The 23,275-nt window shown below is 41.1% G+C and overlaps 2 protein-coding genes across 2 annotated transcripts in view; both read right to left on the bottom strand.

The window, feature by feature from the left end:
• LOC139748781 (uncharacterized) overlaps nt 1-6,649 on the bottom strand; it is a 45,782-nt gene extending 39,133 nt beyond the window's left edge. The window contains exon 1 of the mRNA XM_071662216.1: nt 6,551-6,649. The gene's annotated coding sequence lies outside the window, so the exon portion shown is untranslated. The remainder of the gene's footprint in view (nt 1-6,550) is intronic.
• A 14,546-nt stretch (nt 6,650-21,195) lies between these two features.
• Nucleotides 21,196-23,275, bottom strand: part of LOC139746760 (ionotropic receptor 21a-like) — a 22,601-nt gene continuing 20,521 nt past the window's right edge. The window contains exon 6 of the mRNA XM_071658266.1: nt 21,196-21,489. Coding sequence (XP_071514367.1) covers nt 21,322-21,489 — 168 coding nt within the window. The 3' untranslated portion in view covers nt 21,196-21,321. The remainder of the gene's footprint in view (nt 21,490-23,275) is intronic.

Here is a 23,275-nt window from a genome sequence, read left to right as displayed (position 1 = left end):
TGGATGTTAATGTGCTGAGAGGTGCAGCTGGAGAGATGTCTGATCATTATCTTGTGGAGGCTAAGGTGAAGATTTGTATGGGTTTTCAGAAAAGAAGAGTGAATGTTGGGGTGAAGAGGGTGGTGAGAGTAAGTGAGCTTGGGAAGGAGACTTGTGTGAGGAAGTACCAGGAGAGACTGAGTACAGAATGGAAAACGGTGAGAACAATGGAAGTAAGGGGAGTGGGGGAGGAATGGGATGTATTTAGGGAATCAGTGATGGATTGCGCAAAAGATGCTTGTGGCATGAGAAGTGTGGGAGGTGGGTTGATTAGAAAGGGTAGTGAGTGGTGGGATGAAGAAGTAAGATTATTAGTGAAAGAGAAGAGAGAGGCATTTGGACGATTTTTGCAGGGAAAAAATGCAATTGAGTGGGAGATGTATAACAGAAAGAGACAGGAGGTCAAGAGAAAGGTGCAAGAGGTGAAAAGAGGGCAAATGAGAGTTGGGGTGAGAGAGTATCATTAAATTTTAGGGAGAATAAAAAGATGTTCTGGAAGGAGGTAAATAAAGTGCGTAAGACAAGGGAGCAAATGGGAACTTCAGTGAAGGGCGCTAATGGGGAGGTGATAACAAGTAGTGGTGATGTGAGAAGGAGATGAGTGAGTATTTTGAAGGTTTGTTGAATGTGTTTGATGATAGAGTGGCAGATATAGGGCTGTTTTGGTCGAGGTGGTGTGCAAAATTAGAGGGTTAGGGAAAATGATTTGGTAAACAGAGAAGAGGTAGTAAAAGCTTTGCGGAAGATGAAAGCCGGCAAGGCAGCAGGTTTGGATGGTATCGCAGTGGAATCTATTAAAAAAGGGGGTGACTGTATTGTTGACTGGTTGGTAAGGTTATTTAATGTATGTATGACTCATGGTGAGGTGCCAGAGGATTGGCGGAATGCGTGCATAGTGCCATTGTACAAAGGCAAAGGGGATAAGAGTGAGTGCTCAAATTACAGAGGTATAAGTTTGTTGAACCATTATTTGACATTCTTTTTCATTCATTTCAAGTTTTCTAAATTGTTTCTTACATTTCTCATATGTATATATATGTATGTGTGTGTGTGTATATGTGCGTATGTATGTGTATGTGTGTGTATGTGTATATGTATATATATATGTATATTATCCCTGGGGATAGGAGTGAGGGAGTGCTTCCCACGTATTCCTCGCGTGTCGTAGAGGGCGACTAGGGGGGACGGGAGCGGGGGGCCAGAAATCCTCCCCTCCTTGTATTAACTTTCTAAAATGGGAAACAGAAGAAGGAGTCACGCGGGGAGTGCTCATCCTCCTCGAAGGCTCAGAGTGGGGTGCCTTAATGTGTGTGGATGTAACCAAGATGTGAAAAAAGGAGAGATAGGTAGTATGTTTGAGGAAAGGAACCTGGATGTTTTGGCTCTGAGTGAAACGAAGCTCAAGGGTAAAGGGGAAGAGTGGTTTGGGAATGTCTGGGGAGTAAAGTCAGGGGTTAGTGAGAGGACAAGAGCAAGGGAAGGAGTAGCAATACTCCTGAAACAGGAGTTGTGGGAGTATGTGATAGAGTGTAAGAAAGTAAATTCTCGATTAATATGGGTAAAACTGAAAGTTGATGGAGAGAGGTGGGTGATTATTGGTGCATATGCACCTGGGCATGAGAAGAAAGATCATGAGAGGCAAGTGTTTTGGGAGCAGCTGAATGAGCGTGTTAGTGGTTTTGATGCACGAGACCGGGTCATAGTGATGGGTGATTTGAATGCAAAGGTGAGTAATGTGGCAGTTGAGGGAATAATTGGTATACATGGGGTGTTCAGTGTTGTAAATGGAAATGGTGAAGAGCTTGTAGATTTATGTGCTGAAAAAGGACTGATGATTGGGAATACCTGGTTTAAAAAGCGAGATATACATAAGTATACTTATGTAAGTAGGAGAGATGGCCAGAGAGCGTTATTGGATTACGTGTTAATTGACAGGCGTGCGAAAGAGAGACTTTTGGATGTTAATGTGCTGAGAGGTGCAACTGGAGGGATGTCTGATCATTATCTTGTGGAGGCTAAGGTGAAGATTTGTATGGGTTTTCAGAAAAGAAGAGTGAATGTTGGGGTGAAGAGGGTGGTGAGAGGAAGTGAGCTTGAGAAGGAGACCTGTGTGAGGAAGTACCAGGAGAGACTGAGTACTGAATGGAAAAAGGTGAGAACAATGGAAGTAAGGGGAGTGGGGGAGGAATGGGATGTATTTAGGGAATCAGTGATGGATTGCGCAAAAGATGCTTGTGGCATGAGAAGAGTGGGAGGTGGGTTGATTAGAAAGGGTAGTGATTGGTGGGATGAAGAAGTAAGAGTATTAGTGAAAGAGAAGAGAGAGGCATTTGGACGATTTTTGCAGGGAAAAAATGCAATTGAGTGGGAGATGTATAAAAGAAAGAGACAGGAGGTCAAGAGAAAGGTGCAAGAGGTGAAAAAAAGGGCAAATGAGAGTTGGGGTGAGAGAGTATCATTAAATTTTAGGGAGAATAAAAAGATGTTCTGGAAGGAGGTAAATAAAGTGCGTAAGACAAGGGAGCAAATGGGAACTTCGGTGAAGGGCGCAAGTGGGGAGGTGATAACAAGTAGTGGTGATGTGAGAAAGAGATGGAGTGAGTATTTTGAAGGTTTGTTGAATGTGTTTGATGATAGAGTGGCAGATATAGGGTGTTTTGGTCGAGGTGGTGTGCAAAGTGAGAGGGTTAGGGGAAATGATTTGGTAAACAGAGAAGAGGTAGTGAAAGCTTTGCTGAAGATGAAAGCCGGCAAGGCAGCAGGTTTGGATGGTATTGCAGTGGAATTTATTAAAAAAGGGGGTGACTGTATTGTTGACTGGTTGGTAAGGTTATTTAATGTATGTATGACTCATGGTGAGGTGCCTGAGGATTGGCGGAATGCGTGCATAGTGCCATTGTACAAAGGCAAAGAGGATAAGAGTGAGAGCTCAAATTACAGAAGTATAAGTTTGTTGAGTATTCCTGGTAAATTATATGGGAGGGTATTGATTGAGAGGGTGAAGGCATGTACAGAGCATCAGATTGGGGAAGAGCAGTGTGGTTTCAAAAGTGGTAGAGGATTTGTGGATATGGTGTTTGCTTTGAAGAATGTATGTGAGAAATACTTAGAAAAGCAAATGGATTTGTATGTAGCATTTATGGATCTGGAGAAGGCATATGATAAAGTTGATAGAGATGCTCTGTGGAAGGTATTAAGAATATATGGTGTGGGAGGCAAGTTGTTAGAAGCAGTGAAAAGTTTTTATCGAGGATGTAAGGCATGTGTACGTGTAGGAAGAGAGGAAAGTGATTGGTATTCAGTGACTATAGGTTTGCGGCAGGGGTGTGTGATGTCTCCATGGTTGTTTAATTTGTTTATGGATGGGGTTGTTAGGGAGGTAAATGCAAGAGTTTTGGAAAGAGGGGCAAGTATGAAGTCTGTTGGGGATGAGAGAGCTTGGGAAGTGAGTCAGTTGTTGTTCGCTGATGATACAGCGCTGGTGGCTGATTCATGTGAGAAACTGCAGAAGCTGGTGACTGAGTTTGGAAAAGTGTGTGGAAGAAGAAAGTTAAGAGTAAATATGAATAAGAGCAAGGTTATTAGGTACAGTAGGGTTGAGGGTCAAGTCAATTGGGAGGTGAGTTTGAATGGAGAAAAACTGGAGGAAGTGAAGTGTTTTAGATATCTGGGAGTGGATCTGGCAGCGGATGGAACCATGGAAGCGGAAGTGGATCATAGGGTGGGGGAGGGGGCGAAAATCCTGGGGGCCTTGAAGAATGTGTGGAAGTCGAGAACATTATCTCGGAAAGCAAAAATGGGTATGTTTGAAGGAATAGTGGTTCCAACAATGTTGTATGATTGCGAGGCGTGGGCTATGGATAGAGTTGTGCGCAGGAGGATGGATGTGCTGGAAATGAGATGTTTGAGGACAATGTGTGGTGTGAGGTGGTTTGATCGAGTGAGTAACGTAAGGGTAAGAGAGATGTGTGGAAATAAAAAGAGCGTGGTTGAGAGAGCAGAAGAGGGTGTTTTGAAGTGGTTTGGGCACATGGAGAGGATGAGTGAGGAAAGATTGACCAATAGGATATATGTGTCGGAGGTGGAGGGAACAAAGAGAAGAGGAAGACCAAATTGGAGGTGGAAAGATGGAGTGAAAAAGATTTTGTGTGATCGGGGCCTGAACATGCAGGAGGGTGAAAGGATGGCAAGGAATAGAGTGAATTGGAGCGATGTGGTATACCGGGGTTGACGTGCTGTCAGTGGAGTGAAGCAGGGCATGTGAAGCGTCTGGGGTAAACCATGGAAAGCTGTGTAGGTATGTATATTTGCGTGTGTGGACGTATGTATATACATGTGTATGGGGGGGGGGGGTTGGGCCATTTCTTTCTTCTGTTTCCTTGCGCTACCTCGCAAACGCGGGAGACAGCGACAAAGTATAATAAAAAAAAAAAAAAAGTTTGTTGAGTATTCCTGGTAAATTATATGGGAGGGTATTGATTGAGAGGGTGAAGGCATGTACAGAGCATCAGATTGGGGAAGAGCAGTGTGGTTTCAGAAGTGGTAGAGGATGTGTGGATCAGGTGTTTACTTTGAAGAATGTATGTGAGAAATACTTAGAAAAGCAAATGGATTTGTATATATATATATATATTTATATATATATATATATATATATATATATATATATATATATATATATATATATATATATATATATGCATATATATATATATATATATATATATATATATATATATATATATATATATATATATATATATATATATATATATATATATATATATATATATATATATATATATATATATATATATATGTATATATATATATATATATATATATATATATATATATATATATATATATATATATATATATATATATATATATATATATATATATATATATATATATATTATCCCTGGGGATACGGGATTAAGAATAGTTCCCTCGTATTCCCTGCGTGTCGTAGAAGGCGACTAAAAGGGGAGGGAGCGGGGGGCTGGAAATCCTCCCCTCTCTTTTTTTTTTAATTTTCCAAAAGAAGGAACAGAGGGGGCCAGGTGAGAATATTCTAAAAAAGGCCCAGTCCTCTGATCTTAACGCTACCTCGCTAACGCGGGAAATGGCGAATAGTTTAAAAGAAAGAAAAGAAATATATATATATATATATATATATATATATATATATATATATATATATATATATATATATATATATATATATATATATATATATATATATATATATATATATATTTATTTTTTATTTTGCTTTATCGCTGTTTCCCGCGTTAGCGAGGTAGCGCAAGGAAACAGACGAAAGAATGGCCCAACCCGCCCACATACAAATGTATATACATACATGTCCACACACGCACAATATACATACCTATACATCTCAATGTACACATATATATATATACACACACAGACATATACATATATACACATGTACATAATTCATACTGTCTGCCTTTATTTGTTCCCATCGCCACCTCGCCACACATGGAATAACAACCCCCTCCCCTCTCATGTGTGCGAGGTAGCGCTAGGAAATCACCAAAGGCTCCGTTCGTTCACACTCATTCTCTAGCTGTCATGTAATAATGCACCGAAACCACAGCTCTCTTTCCACATCCAGGCCCCACACACTTTGCATGGTTTATCCCAGACGCTTCACATGCCCTGGTTCAATCCATTGACAGCACGTCGACCCCGGTATACCACATCGTTCCAATTCACTATATTCCTTGCACGCCTTTCACCCTCCTGCATGTTCAGGCCCCGATCACTCAAAATCTTCTTCACTCCATCTTTCCACCTCCAATTTGGTCTCCCACTCCTCCTCGTTCCCTCCACCTTTGACACATATATCCTCTTGATTAATCTTTCCCCACTCATTCTCTCCATGTGCCCAAACCATTTCAAAACACCCTCTTCTGCTCTCTCAACCACACTCTTTTATTTCCACACATCTCTCTCACCCTTACATTACTTACTCGATCAAACCACCTCACACCACATATTGTCCTCAAACATCTCATTTCCAGCACATCCACCCTCCTGCGCACAACTCTATCCATAGCCCACGCCTCGCAACCATACAACATTGTTGGAACCTTCAAACATACCCATTTTTGCTTTCCGAGATAATGTTCTCGACTTCCAAACATTCTTCAAGGCTCCCAGAATTTTCGCCCCCTCCCCCACCCTATGATTCACTTCCGCTTCCATGGTTCCATCCGCTGCCAGATCCACTCCCAGATATCTAAAACACTTCACTTCCTCCAGCTTTTCTCCATTCAAACTTACCTCCCAATATATATATATATATATATATATATATATATGTGTGTGTGTGTGTGTGTGTGTGTGTGTGTGTGTGTGTGTGTGTGTGTATGTGTGTGTGTAATTTGCATAATTCCTGTGACAAAGTTTCAAGACCAAGTGTACTTTACCTATCTTAGCACGAGCCAGATGTCCTCATGGTCTTAATGATACTTACCTGCAGCAGTAGTGAGAGATGGAGGCGTCCGTGTAAGCGAGTTGTGGTTGCATCCACCGCCAGTCGAGGTGTTGAGCTGGACCACCTGCTGCCTCTCCCGCGCCACGATAAGTACTACACAAAACGTTGCCAAGCAAAGTATTTACTACCACCTCCCACCTATCAAAAGGTCCCCCTTAATGTTAACATTGGTGTCAAATATCATCGGCTCCTTATGTATGAAAAAGTTTCACAAATGAAACACATGTTTTACAAGTGACTTTTATCGTATGATCTTACAGGTGAGGTGTAGTTTAAAGCGGAGCGGATGAAATGATTGAGACAGACATCATGGGACTTTTCTTCTGTCCATGTGTAGTACCGGACACACACAAGTAAAATCTGCACCATTTCATCACCGTAAATGGTCAATCGCTCCCACTCAATAAAAATCTGGCCGTTCTAGGCATCACGTACGACACACACAAACGATATTCACCATCCACCCCAGAAATATCAACAAATAAACAACGAACAAACGAAATCTCCTCGAAACACAAACAATGAACTCAAAGAAACAGCTATCCTCGTACCTCAACAAGCTTGGCACTCAGGTCTTTGCAACAGCATTTAGACCCATTCCATGCCAACCACTCTATAACTATATACCAACTTCTACGTAGAAATAAAACGTTCACCCTCACTTAACACCTCAACTACCTATAATCACAGATCCCCCCACCCACCTACCCAACAAGCATAACACTGACAAAACATGTACATACCTAAATGACCCGACAAGCAAGAAACAACGGCCCTCACAAATGACTCTTAAGCACCACCCAGTCAGACATACATCCACCTAACACTACACTCTCATGACACGTTACACTTTCTCGTCTGTGCCCTGGACACACTGAACCCCAACAACATTACACAAATCGATTCAACACATCTCACTACCCATGATGCCCATGATAAAACTACCACAAGGAAGACACTCCCTACAGTAAAGACACACACAGTATCACTATACCGTATGACCTGTGGTCCCACCCGGTGTTCGTGAGAGATGCAGAAACCATAGAGAGAATATGCGCTACCATCTAGGTACGAGGATAAGGTAAGGGGAGTTATGGTATATATACTCACCTAAGTTCCCACTAAAGAAACCATCACTTCCTTGAGGAGGAAATTACCTGATCTTAGTCTTAACTCACCCCTGCCCATAAACACTTTCAATGACTTAATAGAACTTTGTGTTATATATATATTCACCTAAGTTCCCACTGAAGAAACCATCACTTCCTTGAGGAGGAAATTACCTGATCTTAGTCTTAACTCACCCCTGCCCATAAACACTTTCATTTACTTAACAGAACTCTATGTTTCCAAGATGCTGAGGGTAATCTTTATAGAAATAAATTTGGTCCAGTCATGGGAAATCCCTTTTGTTCTATTCTCTGTAATTTGTTCTTAGAATTCTTTGAGACCGAGATTCTAACTTCTATCAGTAACCATCCGAGACTTTGGCTTGATACATTGATAATATGTGTTCCTTATAGCCATCCTCCCAAGATTATGATGTTTCTTTAATGAACTGAATAACATCCACCCCACCATTCAAGTCAAGATTGTACGGGAAGAATAACACAAATCGCCATTTCTTGATGTGATCATAACTAGAGAAAAAGGTCACTCATCTTTCAAGATCTACAGGAAGCCAATCAACGCTGAGCTATATTCATTTTTCAGTACATGATTATTCTGTAAAAATATCTGTGGTTATGGCTATGTTTTTCAAATCTTCACGCATATATGATTCCCCAAGTCTACAAGATGAACTTAAACTTACAAGACGCACCTTTAAGCAAGTATGTTAAACCAATTGGTTTGTGAACAAGGCTTATTAGAAATCCAGGAAAACATTTTACATAACTGGTAACGAAAATGTGAAAAAGGATGATAGATGTAAATGTTTTGTGTTGCCTTATTCTGCTAACTTAGCAAATGTCATACAAATACTAAAAGCAGTGTTCTCAAGCTGCTTTCCAGTATAACAATACTATCAGTAAGACTTTGATTAAGAGTAAGCTAAATTATCAGAAAATTGGGTATGCTTTCGCTGCTGAATGTAAAGCATGTAAGCACTTATTGGCCAGACAGGTAAAACAGAAACTGAGAGATGCTATTGACACAGTCATTCAGAACGCAAAGGTGACCACAATAATGCTATTTGGTAAACATGGGCAAGGTAACGAACACCCTGTAGACCTTAACAATCGAATCACATTGCACCCGCATTGCACTTCCTATCATCAACCAGTCATTATGAAACATCAAGACAAAATAATGTAAGAAGAGCAGTTGAACACGCATCTCGCTACCCAGGCTAACATCCACTCCTTAACTACAAGGTGCCCCTTACTTTCCCCTTAACGGAGAGGTCACTGTCTACTCTGTCATGGCGATCACAGGATGCACATGCCTAACATGTTCCAATCACCGAGGGACCTCGCTCACGACTGGTCTTCCTTCCCCGAAGGAAATACACTTTTCCTGCTCCTGCGCGGAGTGCAGCCTTAGGCTGTCCTTGGCCGTTTTCCCGAACTATGGGTCGTATCCAACCATCTTACACATTTACATACATTTCCTCACAAGTGGGACATAATGGCCTGGTCATCACCTCCCAGCGACTACTGCAAGTCGGTGAAATCAACCCTAACCCTGGACCACCACTATAACTCTCCCCACAGTTCCAGATGTCCATTACCAAAAGCCACGATACCACAAAAGGCTTTACTAACTTGTCTCCGGGAAATCTTATTACTCCACAGAACCCAAACAACAAACTAAACATCCTGCAACTCAACGCTAATAGCATGAGGAAAACATACACTCGACCAGCCCAGAGAAAACGACATCCACGAAACATCTCATCCAAGAAACTAGACTTGAATGTAAACCTCCCAAGCTCTCATGTGTCTACAACTGAACAATCGTAGGAGATAGACTTCCAAGATAAGGAGGAGGACTCGCAACACTTGCCAATTAAACCATACCATTTCTCCAACACCACTGACACTACAGACAGTCACAATACCTTAGAAATACAATCCATATAGTACTAACTGCAACATAATCACCACCTACATGTCCCCCTCCACATGTCCCTCCAGATATACTGCCCAAATGCAGAACCTAATCAGCATACCCATCATTTATCTCTGTGGATATTTCGTGCTCACCATCCCAATTGGCTCAACACAGACCCAAGATCCCCCCCACCCCCCAATGTGAATTGCTCATAAACCAACTGTATCCTCTTAATATCCTCAAAACCGCCCAACCAGACATCCAACCCACCACCTCCAGCAGGCGACTTCGCAAGACATTACCTTCTACTTATCAACCATACACCTGGAGCACGCCAAGCGAACAGCCGTTTGACCAGCTGTCTATCCTGATAACTATCTCCTTTATCAACCTAATCATTACGACCATCATAAAGACTTACATAAACTACGGGATTAATTGGTGCCGGTGTCCCCGGCAAATTTATTGTGTACGCCATACTCATCCTGTGAGCGGTAGCGCAAAAGGATTACAGGGGTTTCAAAGGGTCTCAATCAGACCCCAGTGGGTTGACATTACGTGCTACAATTCATAGTTCAGTACATACATTACATACTTTCATACGGTAAGTTTTACTGACTGGATGCAAAAAGTGGATACAAACTTAAGATTTCAGGTATCTTGTTATTTAAAATAAGATGTGACATTTCTTGCAGATTTTGTTCAGATTTATCCGTAAAAGGCTCTATTTTCTCACATTCTAAGACATAGTGTTCTAGTCTGTGTCCTAATCTTTGACTACAAACTTTACAATTCAAAGAGTTAACATCTCCAGTTAGGCCAAAGCGCCGATAGTACCAATAGCCTAGCCTTAATCTAGCAGTTTCAGCATCATGTAATCTGTTGATCTCATCACTTTCTCCATATACATGTTTTACTTTACACATTTCATTGTGATGGAAAACGTGTCTACTTATGCTTATCTGAACTTGCCCTCGTGCTTCAAAAAGGTCGATTAGTTCTTTTCTAAATGCAGTTTTGAAAGTTTTGATTGACAACCCAACGTTGTTTTCAGCATCACCTTTACTAAGTGATAATTTGGCTAAAGCCTCAGATTTGTCATGCTCACGGAGACCTGTATGAGAGGAAATCTATAACAATTTGATCTGAATCCCTTAAGCAGTAATGCCTGAGTATTTGTGTCTGGCTTCATAGGCCATGTTAAGTTATGATCTCAGGGTGTTAAGGGCAAGTAGTGAAGATTAAGAGTTAGAGATAATTAAGCTTTCTGTGGCAGTGATTTCTACTTGCTCAAGAGTGATAAGTATGGCAAACAATTCACTTCGTAGGGTAGATGCTCAGTTGTTTATTCTAACATTTTTGTCTAATCTATTACCATTGGGTTTGATCACAATGGTAGCACTGTCTGCTCTCCCAGAGACAAAGGCATGAGAACCGTCAGTATAGATGCACTGGGCAGTGTTATTGTCAGTCTGGAGTTTCTGTATATGTGCATGAGCATTGGTCTTAGCTAAGTGTTGAAGATAAAGATAATAAGTAATTAGTATCTTCGGTGGATAAGTGAGTGTAGGAAATAATGCTGCTTCCTAATCTTACACAAATTATGTACACTAAACATTGTCATGTGGTTGGCTGTTATTTGGATACATTTAGATTCACTTGTGCCATGGCATATATGGTTGAACAATTCTTTATAGACAACACTATGTGGATCACTACGCAGAAATTTCGGTCCTATCATAAGATTGATATCAAGTATTCTGTTTTCAGTGCTGGGAATATCAAGTTCTTTCTGCATGTTGAGTACTTTAATGGACCTTGGGCAACCAAGTATGATTCTTAAGGCCTCATTTTACATTTTCTCAAGTCTACTGATACCTTTGCTGTTATGTAGGATCAAAACTGGTGGTGAAAATCTATTAGAAACCTAGTATATGCTAAGTACATCGTTCTTACAATTCTGATATTTGCACGATAACTAGGAATGTATCCTGCAACAGCTTTAAGAGCTCTGAGTCTATCTGTGCATTGTCGATTTAGTTTTTGCACACTAGCTGCAGCACATGGGAAGGAGACACCAAGATATTTCAAGGAGGAGACATAGTCAATCGGGTTTCCAACAATTGTCAACTTAGATGGTCCTCTCCTATGGCTACTAATTCGTTTACTGAAGACATTAGTTTTATCTGGAGATATGATGAAGCCAAGGCTTTCACAGGCTATATGTATGCAGTTAAGAAGAGTTTGCATTTCACGATATGTTTTGGTATTTACAAGAATGTCATCAGCATAACTAATAGTGATATTTCTGGGACACTGTGGAATCGATTTCAGTAATGCATTAATTAGTACATTGAACAATGTGGCGCTAAGTACTCCACCTTGAAGGGTGTCAAGTAGCATATCTTTAACTTAACTTTTGTAGCCTTGAAACAACACAACCGACTTTCTGTTAGAGAGGTAGCCGGCCACTTATATCCATTTTTGCCAGCTCATACAAGATAACTTGCATATTGACAATATCAAATGCAGCTTTTAGGTCAAGGAAAGTGGTGTACTTGTGCCTTCTGTCCCCATGAACTGTTAGGAAAGTAGTAATACAGTTGTGTACACTTTTGCCGTGTGTGAAACCATTAATATTTGGTGACGTATGTTCTTTGATTCTGTGTAGTAGTCTGTTAAGCACCATCCTCTCAAAAGTTTTGCAAAACAACACATCAGGGAGATGGGGCGAAATTCATCAGGTTGATTGTGTTTAGGTATTGATACAACTAGGCTGTTGGTCCATAAGGAGGGTAGATGTACCGTGGCATAACTCATATCATACAGCTTTAATAGTGGATCACCAGGTACACATTTTAGCAGTCTAATGATGTCGTAAGTGATACTATACTCCCCAGGTACAGTCCTCCTGCCCCTGGTTAGAGCTGCATCAAGTTCAAACTCAGTGAATGGCACATCACAGTCATCGTGTTGCTTGTTTATCTTGAACTGGGTAAGATCTTTTCTTTCTTTGGATTTGTCGTACAAAGCATCCCTAGTCTCAGGTGAGAGCATGTTATAGCTAGAAGTATGAGCCCATTTCGTGATTAATTCGTTAGCCTTCTGCAGCGGGTTGGGATGAGACCCTTGTTTATTTTTCTTTCCAATAATTCTGTTTATGCCCTTCCAGGTTTGGCTTAAAGGAGTGTTGATTTAGTCCACTGACAAACTGTTCCCAGTCATTCTCTCTAAATTCAGGTATTCGTTCCCTCGCTGCTGCAAAGAAATGCTTGAGATAGTTTTAGCATTTTGGGTGTTTGAAGTTGTCTATAACCTGTACCTATTTGCTTAGCTATAGATTTGAGTTGTTTCAGCTCGGGATCATTATAGTGCTGATGTGGCCTATAATCAGGTGCATTATTTCTGCCTTCTAAAGCTGGTTCACTTTGCGCAAAGAAGTTGTTTATAGAAGTTTCAAGACTGAATTAAAACTTTGTACATTTGTTGGTTCATAATCTTTGTACCAGTCAGAGATATAATCTGTGAACCTATTTTGCTGTTCTTGTTTCAATGTTAATCTTTTTCTTTTCAGTCAAACACCAGGTAAGTTGACATTAGCTATATGTAATATAACCATTATCGGCGAGTGGTCAGACATAAGATCATCAACAATATCAGAACTGTGAGTTGTGTATGACAAGTTAAAGCCTATACACATGCCAAGGATTCCTCCGTATATGTGTCTTGGTTGATTCTGACTGATGGTTTGAACATCATCATATGCATCCAGGAGTGAGATTAAACTTGTCATTAGTGTTAGTGAAGAGGTCATCTAGATTCTTGAGTCGAGCGTTAAGGTCTCCAATTACGACAGTAGGTTCAGTATGAAGAAAATTAGATCAATCTGTGTGGTGGAGTAGGTTAGCAGGTGCATAGGCTACACTGAGTGTAGAATTGCCAACGTGTACCTTGATACCGTGGTATTGGAATCCATCGGGCTTTTGGGAGGATATTGGTCCATGAGGTAGTGTTTGTTTTACATATATTAGAAAAGTGTTGGTAGATCTAGGATAATAGTATTTGTAATCGGGTAATTTACGTAGTGGTTTACCAGGAAGCGTTCGACACTAGCAGACATATGACGTCAATGTCCTCGATAACAACCTTGTGATGGAGGTCAGAATATCTCTTCACAGAGGCAACAATGTTCCAAATGGGTATCGTGATGTCACTGTATCGTTGATCAATGTTCCTGTTTCCCATTTTCCTTAAAAGTTGCATGGATCTCCTATATGATGTCAACTTTTTCATATATTTCTTTGTGCCAATTTAGCACAACGTTGGTTATATTTTCAGGAACTGCAGAATGACTTGATAGATCTCTTATTCCTTTATCATGAAGGAGTTTGGGAACTGTTTTCTTTAATAGCTTATCAACTCCTGCTTCATTCATCAAGCTATCGTCGTTGTTTGCCTTTTCATGTTTTAAGAGTATTATATGTATTTCCTGCTTTGTAACCTTCACACTTAGCTCATGTACTTGTTCACAAAGTACATCAATAGTTTGAACACACTAGCGTCACCACCATGTTCTGGTGTTCCAAATTACATGTTGGTTTGCATCAACTTTTTCATTCAACGATGAATTTTCTCATATGCCACATCGATAGATTTATGCATGCTTCCCCACCTATCATGATGCACAGCTGTGTCTGTTTCTTGTTGGTGGGCATTAAGTTTATCACTTTGCATTTGTTTTTTCTCATGAAGCACATCCACAGAAATGGGTTAAACTTCCATAGCTTTCAGTATTTCTTCACTCTGCTTTTGGATTTTTTTTGATACTGCTTTGGATTTCAATAATCACTTCATTATTTCCTAGATCACAGTTGTCAACAATCCATTACTAGGCATGACGAATGGCTCTTGTGTCTTCGGGGAAACTACCCTGTTCCATGGCCTGCCTGGAGATACCATGTTTTGTGAGGGCTGAACTCTGGGAGCTGTGCAAACGCCGAACGTGGTGAAAGGAGATGGAGAGGCGGGTGTTTTGTGTGGTTGCTCATCAGGTCTCTGGGGTGGAGGTGGCCTCTCAGGGTAGCCCCGATGCCATGCCCTAGCTCCAGACTGCTTATAGTTTATGCATTTTTCTTCAACGGTCTCCCCATTGTCAAGATTTTGTTGCATATTTGTGTGGCATGTTTCCCTGCACATATGCCACATCAAGAAATGTGAGATTTGCAGACATTGGCCACACGATTCCATTTCTGGCATCTGAAGCACTTCCGTTTCGGAGGGAGATAGATATCCATCCTGAGACAATGGTAGGCGCCAGGGACTGTGGGGCGCCCACTTCCAATCCAGTCTGCTGTGACTACTTCAACATCTTTGATTCGTTTAACATTCTTGATATTTTCATTTTGGAGGAGTAATGCTGGGTCTTGGTAGTTTTCAAGTCCCAGGATGATGATGGCACTCATGCTAGGGTAGGTATACTTTGGATGTATCCTCATTTGTATGCCTTCGGTAACGCTGTTGGTTAGTTCTTCAACCAATCGTTGACCATTTATCATCGTGACGTAGTTCTGAGCGTTGTTTGCGTAGTGAAGTTTGGCGTGTGGGTCCTCGTGCCACACATGTGTCAACCATTGATACTTGGCCTCTGTGCCTGTGCCTGGTGAGAAGCTCAGTTTCATTTTTTCCGATGCTCTTGTGACCTTGGTGGCGGGGAAAGCTCGTCATCTACCATAGGGTTTGGTGGTGGAATCTGGTGGTGGTTCGCCAAGTCCTCTGCTAGTTCTGGGGAGATGTCTCTGTCGTGTTCACTGGTTGGTAATCTTTGTGGTAGAGGTGGATAGCTATCCTCATGTGAGGCCTTGGCCATCCCACGGGGATATATACAGTAACTCCACTGACATGTGAGTGGAGGGATGGAGGTGCGGGTTGACCCCGGGGTCAAGTGCAATTGATACAGCTGACAGCCAGCAGGCCTGGTCCCCTGCCGAGACACGTCCTCTACACACGGTACAGCAGGGCAGGACAGCAAATGTCGTCTCTTTCTTCGTCCACAAAGCCGTACTGAGCTAACTAAGTACAGTTAAGGGGTACTGGTAGTCGCATGAAGCGATCACCCTCCGCGGTGTCGAGTATAACACAGCAGGAACTGCTAATAATGAACCGTCCCACAGTAAAATCCACGGAGAAAGCAGAGACGACTATACCCTGAGGAAGCTGAGGGAAAACTGCAAACTACAGGGAAGCAGATTAGCCAGCCTTCACAGAGGAAACAAAGCTCTAAAACTTCAGTATAGATGATTGCCCATCTCTGAACCACGCTAAATCACACTTCATCAACATCTCTCAACGAAGCCAGCAGAAAACACAGATCACAAGGTCACAGAAAGAAATGCAACTCAGACGTCTTCTCATAAGTTACACACCGCATACAACAAAGAAACCAGGTCAGACACAACGACTCATCATCAATAGAAATCAGAGAACAAATTCAAACTCTAAACAACACCATAAACAACCGAACAACTGAAAGACAAGCAACAAACTGATACTCCTTCCTCTATACCGTGAACCACAAGACGCACAGTAACCAACTCCAGCGTCATATTAAAGAAGATCACAGCTACTAATCTAGGCCCCACACATGACGTACTTCTGACCCATTCCAGTGACATCCCACTTTTCCTAATGAACACAAACATACTCATGAGACACTGCTTAAGAAATCAGCTACATACAAACCTCACTTCCTCAACTGGAGACTTATGAAAAAACTTACACAAAATTTATCCAGAAACAAATACCTATCCACTCCTCAGTCTCACTGATTATAAGCAATACCATTAAAACCATAAATAACACTTTTGTTTCAGGCCATAACTACATCTCAGACTCTCACATAAAACACTTTGACCTATCTGCAATCCAAGCACTTACAAATATCTTCAACTATTCCGAATTACGTATGTTTTGTGAAGTCAGGTGTAGACATAAATGGACACAATACTTCGTATGGTGAACAGATTACCATTAAAAGTTCAACATTGAACATTGAACAGTTATGTGCAGAAGCGACGGTCGAGTTCTCAGCGTATGTTGTTATGTACTTCCTCTAGGTAAATAGATGTTTTACTCAAGTTTGTTCTGATAAACAAGATATAGAGCAAGACTTGTTAAAAATTTAAAATGTGTCTGATGATCTATTTCGAATCATGTTCCACTAAAGTTAGTTTAGCATCTCAGATGCAGTTCAATATCATTTTAATCTCATCTTTCGTAAACAGTTCATCGTCCAATGTTTCAGACCGGCTGCTGCTTCCCAAAGTTTATTTGTGGAAACCAGCCACACGGGGACTGACCAGTATAATACCCTTTTTTCCTTCGTTTCTCATAAAGCGAGTGTGTGGAATCCTCTCCCTTCTCTAGTTTGATGTTTATTCTAAAGAGACAAGAAGCTACAATCACTTTGCCATTTTAGCCCAGAAAAGGAATAAAAACTTTGTGATCCTCAGAAAAGTTAGTCATCCATAAAACAAAATACCACTGTGAAGATCAAGCAGACGACTTTAGAAAATTCATTTCAGTACGAGAGAAGTTGGGATTCTGTAGACGTAAACTTGAAAAGGCAAGAGTACATTATTTAATCTGCTAAAATACTGTAGGTTGTTCGTAGGAGCTTTTGATAGTAAATATTTACTGGTGTTTACGTGTCCACGTATCTGAAATTAGAACGCTTTCTTAGGTTATCTGTAGTATCGTTTCCTCCTGGTTTCTTGTGTCTCATATATGTTCGTTATATCTGCATGTATGACATTTTGACCCTTCACGTTTGCTTCTCTAAGACAGGATATTGTCATTCTATGATACTGTTCTCGTTAGCTGTGTGTATGCGTCCGCACCCCAAGGCTTGTACCCGAGTCACAAGTATGGTTGCTGCTTTCCACAGTTTGTGTTGCGGATTTCTGTGATAATTCCTTCTTCTCTCAAACAACTTTGCTGTGAAATTACCTTTGCCTTCCCCGACATGCTTTCTACCTTTAAGAGTCAGGTCTACAGACATCTGTTGAGTCCTGATGAGCTTTACCTTCTTTTTCATTATGCTCAATTTATCCGGTATAGTCTTTGATCGGGCGTTTAGCACATGACATAAGGTCACTATTACAAAAAAAAAAAAAAAACCACGAAGTTAAACGTGTATGGACGTTATCGTCAGGGAAGTAGTGCATGTGATTTGGAGATCCACAAGGAAAAGCGGCAGGAGGTAATGAGAAGGATGCATGGGCTGAAAAAAATGGACAAATGAGAGTTTGGATGAGCGAGTATCAGCAAACTTCAAGGAGAATAAGAAAGTATCTTGGAAGGAAATTAATTGTGTGACAAAAACAAGAGAACAAATTGGACCATCGGTGACGGGTAAATGAGAAAGTGGCAACAGGCAGAAATTAGTTGGAGAGGAGATTCAGAGAGTATTTTGAAGATTTGTTGAATGTATTGGATGATAGGATGGAAGATTTAGGATGTTTCGAACGTGGAATTATGTGAGGTGAACGTCTTTGCAAATGGTTTAAATGTTTAGTGAAAAGACAATAGGCGGTGACTGTTTTGCGTAAGATAAAGTGCGACAAAGCATCTGGAATGATTATGTTTGCAGTTGAATTACTTAAGAAAAGGAGGTAATTGTGTTGTTTACTGGTTAATTGGGATCTTCGCATTGCTCTTGACAGATAGATCTAGGATGCTATCGTGGATGAAAATGATATGGACATACCATGGGAAAGCTTCAGTAAAACTTTCAAAGCACTGGAGAAAGCATATGTGCCAATGCATTTTAGATAGTCGTTTCCCAAAACGATATAGTAGAGTAATGACTTAAAGTACTCATTGCTGTATAAGAAAGTAACACATAAGAAATTCAGAGAGACCAATAACCAACATGAATTACGTAATTTTATGTAGCGAAACTAAGAGACTTGTACGTCAAAGAAAACTTCATTATCAAGCTATCTTACTGAAAACAATAGAAACCTTAAAGATATTTATAATCATGTCAGAGGTAAGAAGTGAGAAGGAGATGGAGAGAGTATTCTGAAAGGTTTTTAAATGTGTTTGATGATAGAGTGGTGGATATAGGGTGTTTTGGTCGAGATGGTCTGCGAAGTGAGAGGGTCAGGGAGAATGGTTTGGTAAACAGAGAAGAGGTCGTGAAAGCATTGCGGAAGATGAAAGCTGGCAAGGCTGCGGGTTTAGATGGTATTGCAGTGGAATATATCAAAAAAAGGGGGTGACTGTGTTATTGACTAGTTGGTAAGGATATTCAGTGTATGTATGGTTCATGGTGAAGTGCCTGAGGATTATGCCATTGTACAAAGGCAAAGGGGAAAAAGATGGGTGTTCAAATTACAGAGGTATAAGTTTGTTGAATATTCCTGGGAAACTATATGGGAGGGTATTGATTGAGAGGGTGAAGGCATGTACAGAGCATCTGATTGGGGACGAGTAGTGTGGCTTCAGAAGTGGTAGAGGATGAATGGATCAGGTGTTTGCTTTGAAGAATGTATGTGAGAAATACTTAGAAAAACTGATGGATTCTTATGTAGCATTTATGGATCTGGAGAAGGCATATGATAGAGTTGATAGATATGCTTTATGGAAGGTGCTAAGTATATGGCTGTGGGAGGTAAGTTGCTAAGAGCAGTGAAAAGTTTTTATCATGGATGTAAGGCATGTGTATGAGTAGAAAAAGAGGAAAGTGATTAGTTTCCAGTGAATGTCGGTTTGCGGCAGAGATGCGTGATGTCTCCATGGCTGTTTAATTTGTTTATGGATGGGGTTGTTAGGGAGGTGAATTCAAGAGTTTTGAAATTAGGGGCAAGTATGCAGTCTGTTGTGAATGAGAGGGCTGGGGAAGTGAGTCAGTTGTTGTTCGCTGATGATACAGCTCTAGTGGCTAATTTAGCTGAGAAACTGCAGAAGTTGGTGATTGACTTTGGTAAAGTGTGTGACACAAGAAAGCTGAGAGTCAATGTGAATAAGAGCAAGGTTGATAGGTTCAGTATGATTGACGGACAAGTTAACTGGGATGTAATTTCGAGTGCAGAAAAAGTGTAGGAAGTGAAGTGTTTTAGATATCTGGGAGTGGATCTAGCAGCGGATGGAACCATGGAAGCGGAAGTGAGTCACAGGGTCGGCGAGAGGGCGAAGTTTCTGGAAGCGTTGAAGAATGTGTGGAAGGCGAGAACGTTATCTCAGAGAGCAAAAATGGGTATATTTGAAGGAAAAGTGGTTCCAATAATGTTATATGGTTGCGAGGCGTGGTCTAATAGATAGGATTGTTCGGAGGAGGGTGGATGTGTTGGAAATGAGATGTTTGAGGACAATATGTGGTGTGAGGTGGTTTGATCGAGTAAGTAATGATAGGGTAAGAGAGATGTGTGGTAAAAGAAATGAGTGTAGTTGAGAGAGCAAAAGAGGATGCATTGAAATGGTTTGGTCACATGGAGAGAATGAGTGAGGAAAGATTGACAAAGATGGTATATGTGTCAGAGGTGGAGGGAACGAAGAGAAGTGGGAGACCAAATTGGAGGTGGAAAGATGGAGTGAAAAAGATTTTGAGCTATCGCGAACTGAACATACAGGAGGGTGTTAGGCGTGCAAGGAATTGAGTGAATTGGAACGATGTGGTATACCGGGGCCGACGTGCTGTCAATGGCCTGAACCAGGGCATGTGAAGCGTCTGGGGAATGCCATTGAAAGTTTTGTGGGGCCTGGATGTACATAATTCATACTGTCTGCCTTTACTCATTCCCATCACCACCTCGCCACACATGAAATAACATCCCCCTCCCCCTTCATGTATGCGAGGTAGCGCTAGAAATGACAACAAAGGACCCATTCGTTCACACTCAGTCTCTAGCTGTCATGTAATAAAGCACCGAAACCACAGCTCCCTTTCCACATCCAGGCTCCACAGAACTTTCCATGGTTTACCCCAGACGCTTCACATGCCCTGGCTCAATCCATTGACAGCACGTCGACCCGGTATACTACATCATTCCAATTCACTCTATTCCTTGCACGCGTTTCTCCACTTCTGACACATATACCCTCTTGGTCAATCTTTCCTCACTCATTCTCTCCATGTGACCAAACCATTTCAAGACACCCTCTTCTGCTCTCTCAACCACACTCTTTTTATTACCACACATCTCTCTTACCCTTTTATTACTTACTCGATCAAACCACCTCACACCACATATTGTCCTCAAACATCTCATTTCCAGCACATGCACCCTCTTAAGCACAACTCTATCCATAGCCCACGCCTCGCAACCATTCAACATTGTTGGAACCACAATATATATATTGCTTTACTAGTAATACCACCTAGTTAGACTTGTCCAATCAGGACCAAGTGAACAGTCGATTCGTGTGGCAGACTGGGTCTTTTTGTAAGTCTCGGCGAGTCAGTTTACGTCACTTTAACTCCAGTAACATGACTGCGAGGCACAAGCAATTCCACATCACGTAAGAAATTCATGGGTTAACAATTTCAGAGGCGGTGGTTCAACACTTACTACATTTACAAACGTTAATGTAGAATATGAAATTATGTTTCGACAACGATCATACAATATATTTTTTGTTATACAGCTACACATCCTGAGAGCTGCATCTTAGGTGGTGACATTTCTCACGCATAATTAATGAGAGAGAACGGCTTTCTCCAGCACGAAGAACAGAGCGGCGAAGAACCAGCCAAAGATAGTGATTAAGAAGAGCCCTTGCATGTTGTCCAGGGTGAGAGCAACAACGCTGTCTTCGCCTAGCTCTTCGCTCCTCATGTTGTCCACACCACCACCGTCATCCTCCTGAAGAAGGCAAACGCGAGAATAACACATCTCCCAATATACATTTTCAAAGGTATGTTAATATCACCCGATACAGATTAAATATTGCACACATCTTTGCTGGTCTTTTACCAACTGGTTGAAATGATATGAAAAATGCAGTCGCCCGTCTGAACAAATTCGTCGCTTCAGAAAACCGGCAGAATTGTTGTGAAAATTTTTTTCAGAAAGTGTATAGAGAAAATATTAAATGAAGATTTGTTATTAGAAGTCTCTCAGACTAACTGTATATCTAAAGAAGAGAAAAAAGAATATCAGTCTCCATCAATATCTTATCGTTCAGAATATCTGTATGCGATTCCATCTGGTTTATAGTTAATCACTGATATGTAAAGCGTGTTACACCAGAAATTATCACTTGATCAAATCGCAGTTCATCTCTCCTCGTGGATTGTGAGGGAACATCCAGAGATACACGCAAATCAAAGGTAGATTGTTCACATTTCCCCTCCCAGTTCTTCCTCTATGGTCACCGCCAAGACCAGAACAAGATGATTTACACAGCAGAATAATCTTATATAAGAACAAGTATCTGAATTGCTACTACACGCGACACGTATCGGGAAAGGAACTAAATCTTTCTAATACACTATCACATAGTCTGACTAAACATGGGCTCTGAGACAGTGTGTTTACTACCATCTTGACTCCAAGTACAATCTATGAATCCTTTATAACTGCCTTAGACACATATCCGATTGACTGTAACGATAGATATCATTCCAATAGAGAACGTAAAGCGTGTCATGCTATCGCAGTCCTCGCTCCATATGACGACACAACGGAGACTTACAGGTTGAACCTTCTTGTATACCCTGATGTCCCTCAGTGCGGTGCGTCTCTTGATAAGGTGATCGTACCTAGAGCACTAACTCTGTTGGCACCTCTGTACTTTTCCTTACTCTTCCTGAGGCAGTTCTCTGGGCAGGGCAAACTTTTGGTAGTCACACTACCATATGTCCATAGAGCGGCAGTTTGTGTTCCCAGATTAGACGGGAAATGGATGGATACAACAGCTCATCGTAATGGTTGGTCCCATGGAATACATTACAATGTGTACTTTTACTTTTTATCCAGATTCATATTTTGTCTTAAATTCTGCAGCCTTACCTACAGCAGGTCACACACGGCCAGTATTACTGATGGTGTGTGCTTCGTACTGATGTACTGTCAATACCGTATATTCGTACTGATGGATCTTCAAACATTTAGAAATCCAGGCGTCAGTGTGTGGTCGGGGCCAGTGGAATGACCAATCACTGATCGTCTGTTCGCTGTTTACTGTCCATCCCATCGTTACTGTCACAGCCACATGAAACATAACATGGTCGTAATGACAGTATATTTGAAGAAACAAGACGAAGGAGATTTATTGCAACCATTTATTGCATTATAAGAAGAATTACCAGAATAATTACAATACAAGCTTTATCCTCATCCTCATCACTGAGAACAGCCACACGATATTCACACAAGGGGTTACTGACGGTCATATTGACGCTCAATAATGAACGTGTGTTCATAGTACTGAAAATACCATAATAATGTTCGTATTGATAGTGACAGTAATACTGATCGTGTGTAACCTGCTTACGCAGAGTAGATCAACCACTGATATTCAGTTTATATTTGTAGCTTCGTGTAATGCCAATATTGAAGACCTCTCAGTGGCATCTCCTGGCCAGTTACATAAACTGGCCGAGATATTTAGCATTCAGGTACGGAATGAAGCTCTACAAATCTTATT

Source organism: Panulirus ornatus, chromosome 5, assembly GCF_036320965.1.
Source record: "Panulirus ornatus isolate Po-2019 chromosome 5, ASM3632096v1, whole genome shotgun sequence".
Lineage (NCBI taxonomy): Eukaryota > Metazoa > Arthropoda > Malacostraca > Decapoda > Palinuridae > Panulirus > Panulirus ornatus.
The sequence above is the reverse complement of the archived record's forward strand: the minus strand, read 5'-3'. Positions and strand labels throughout refer to the sequence as shown.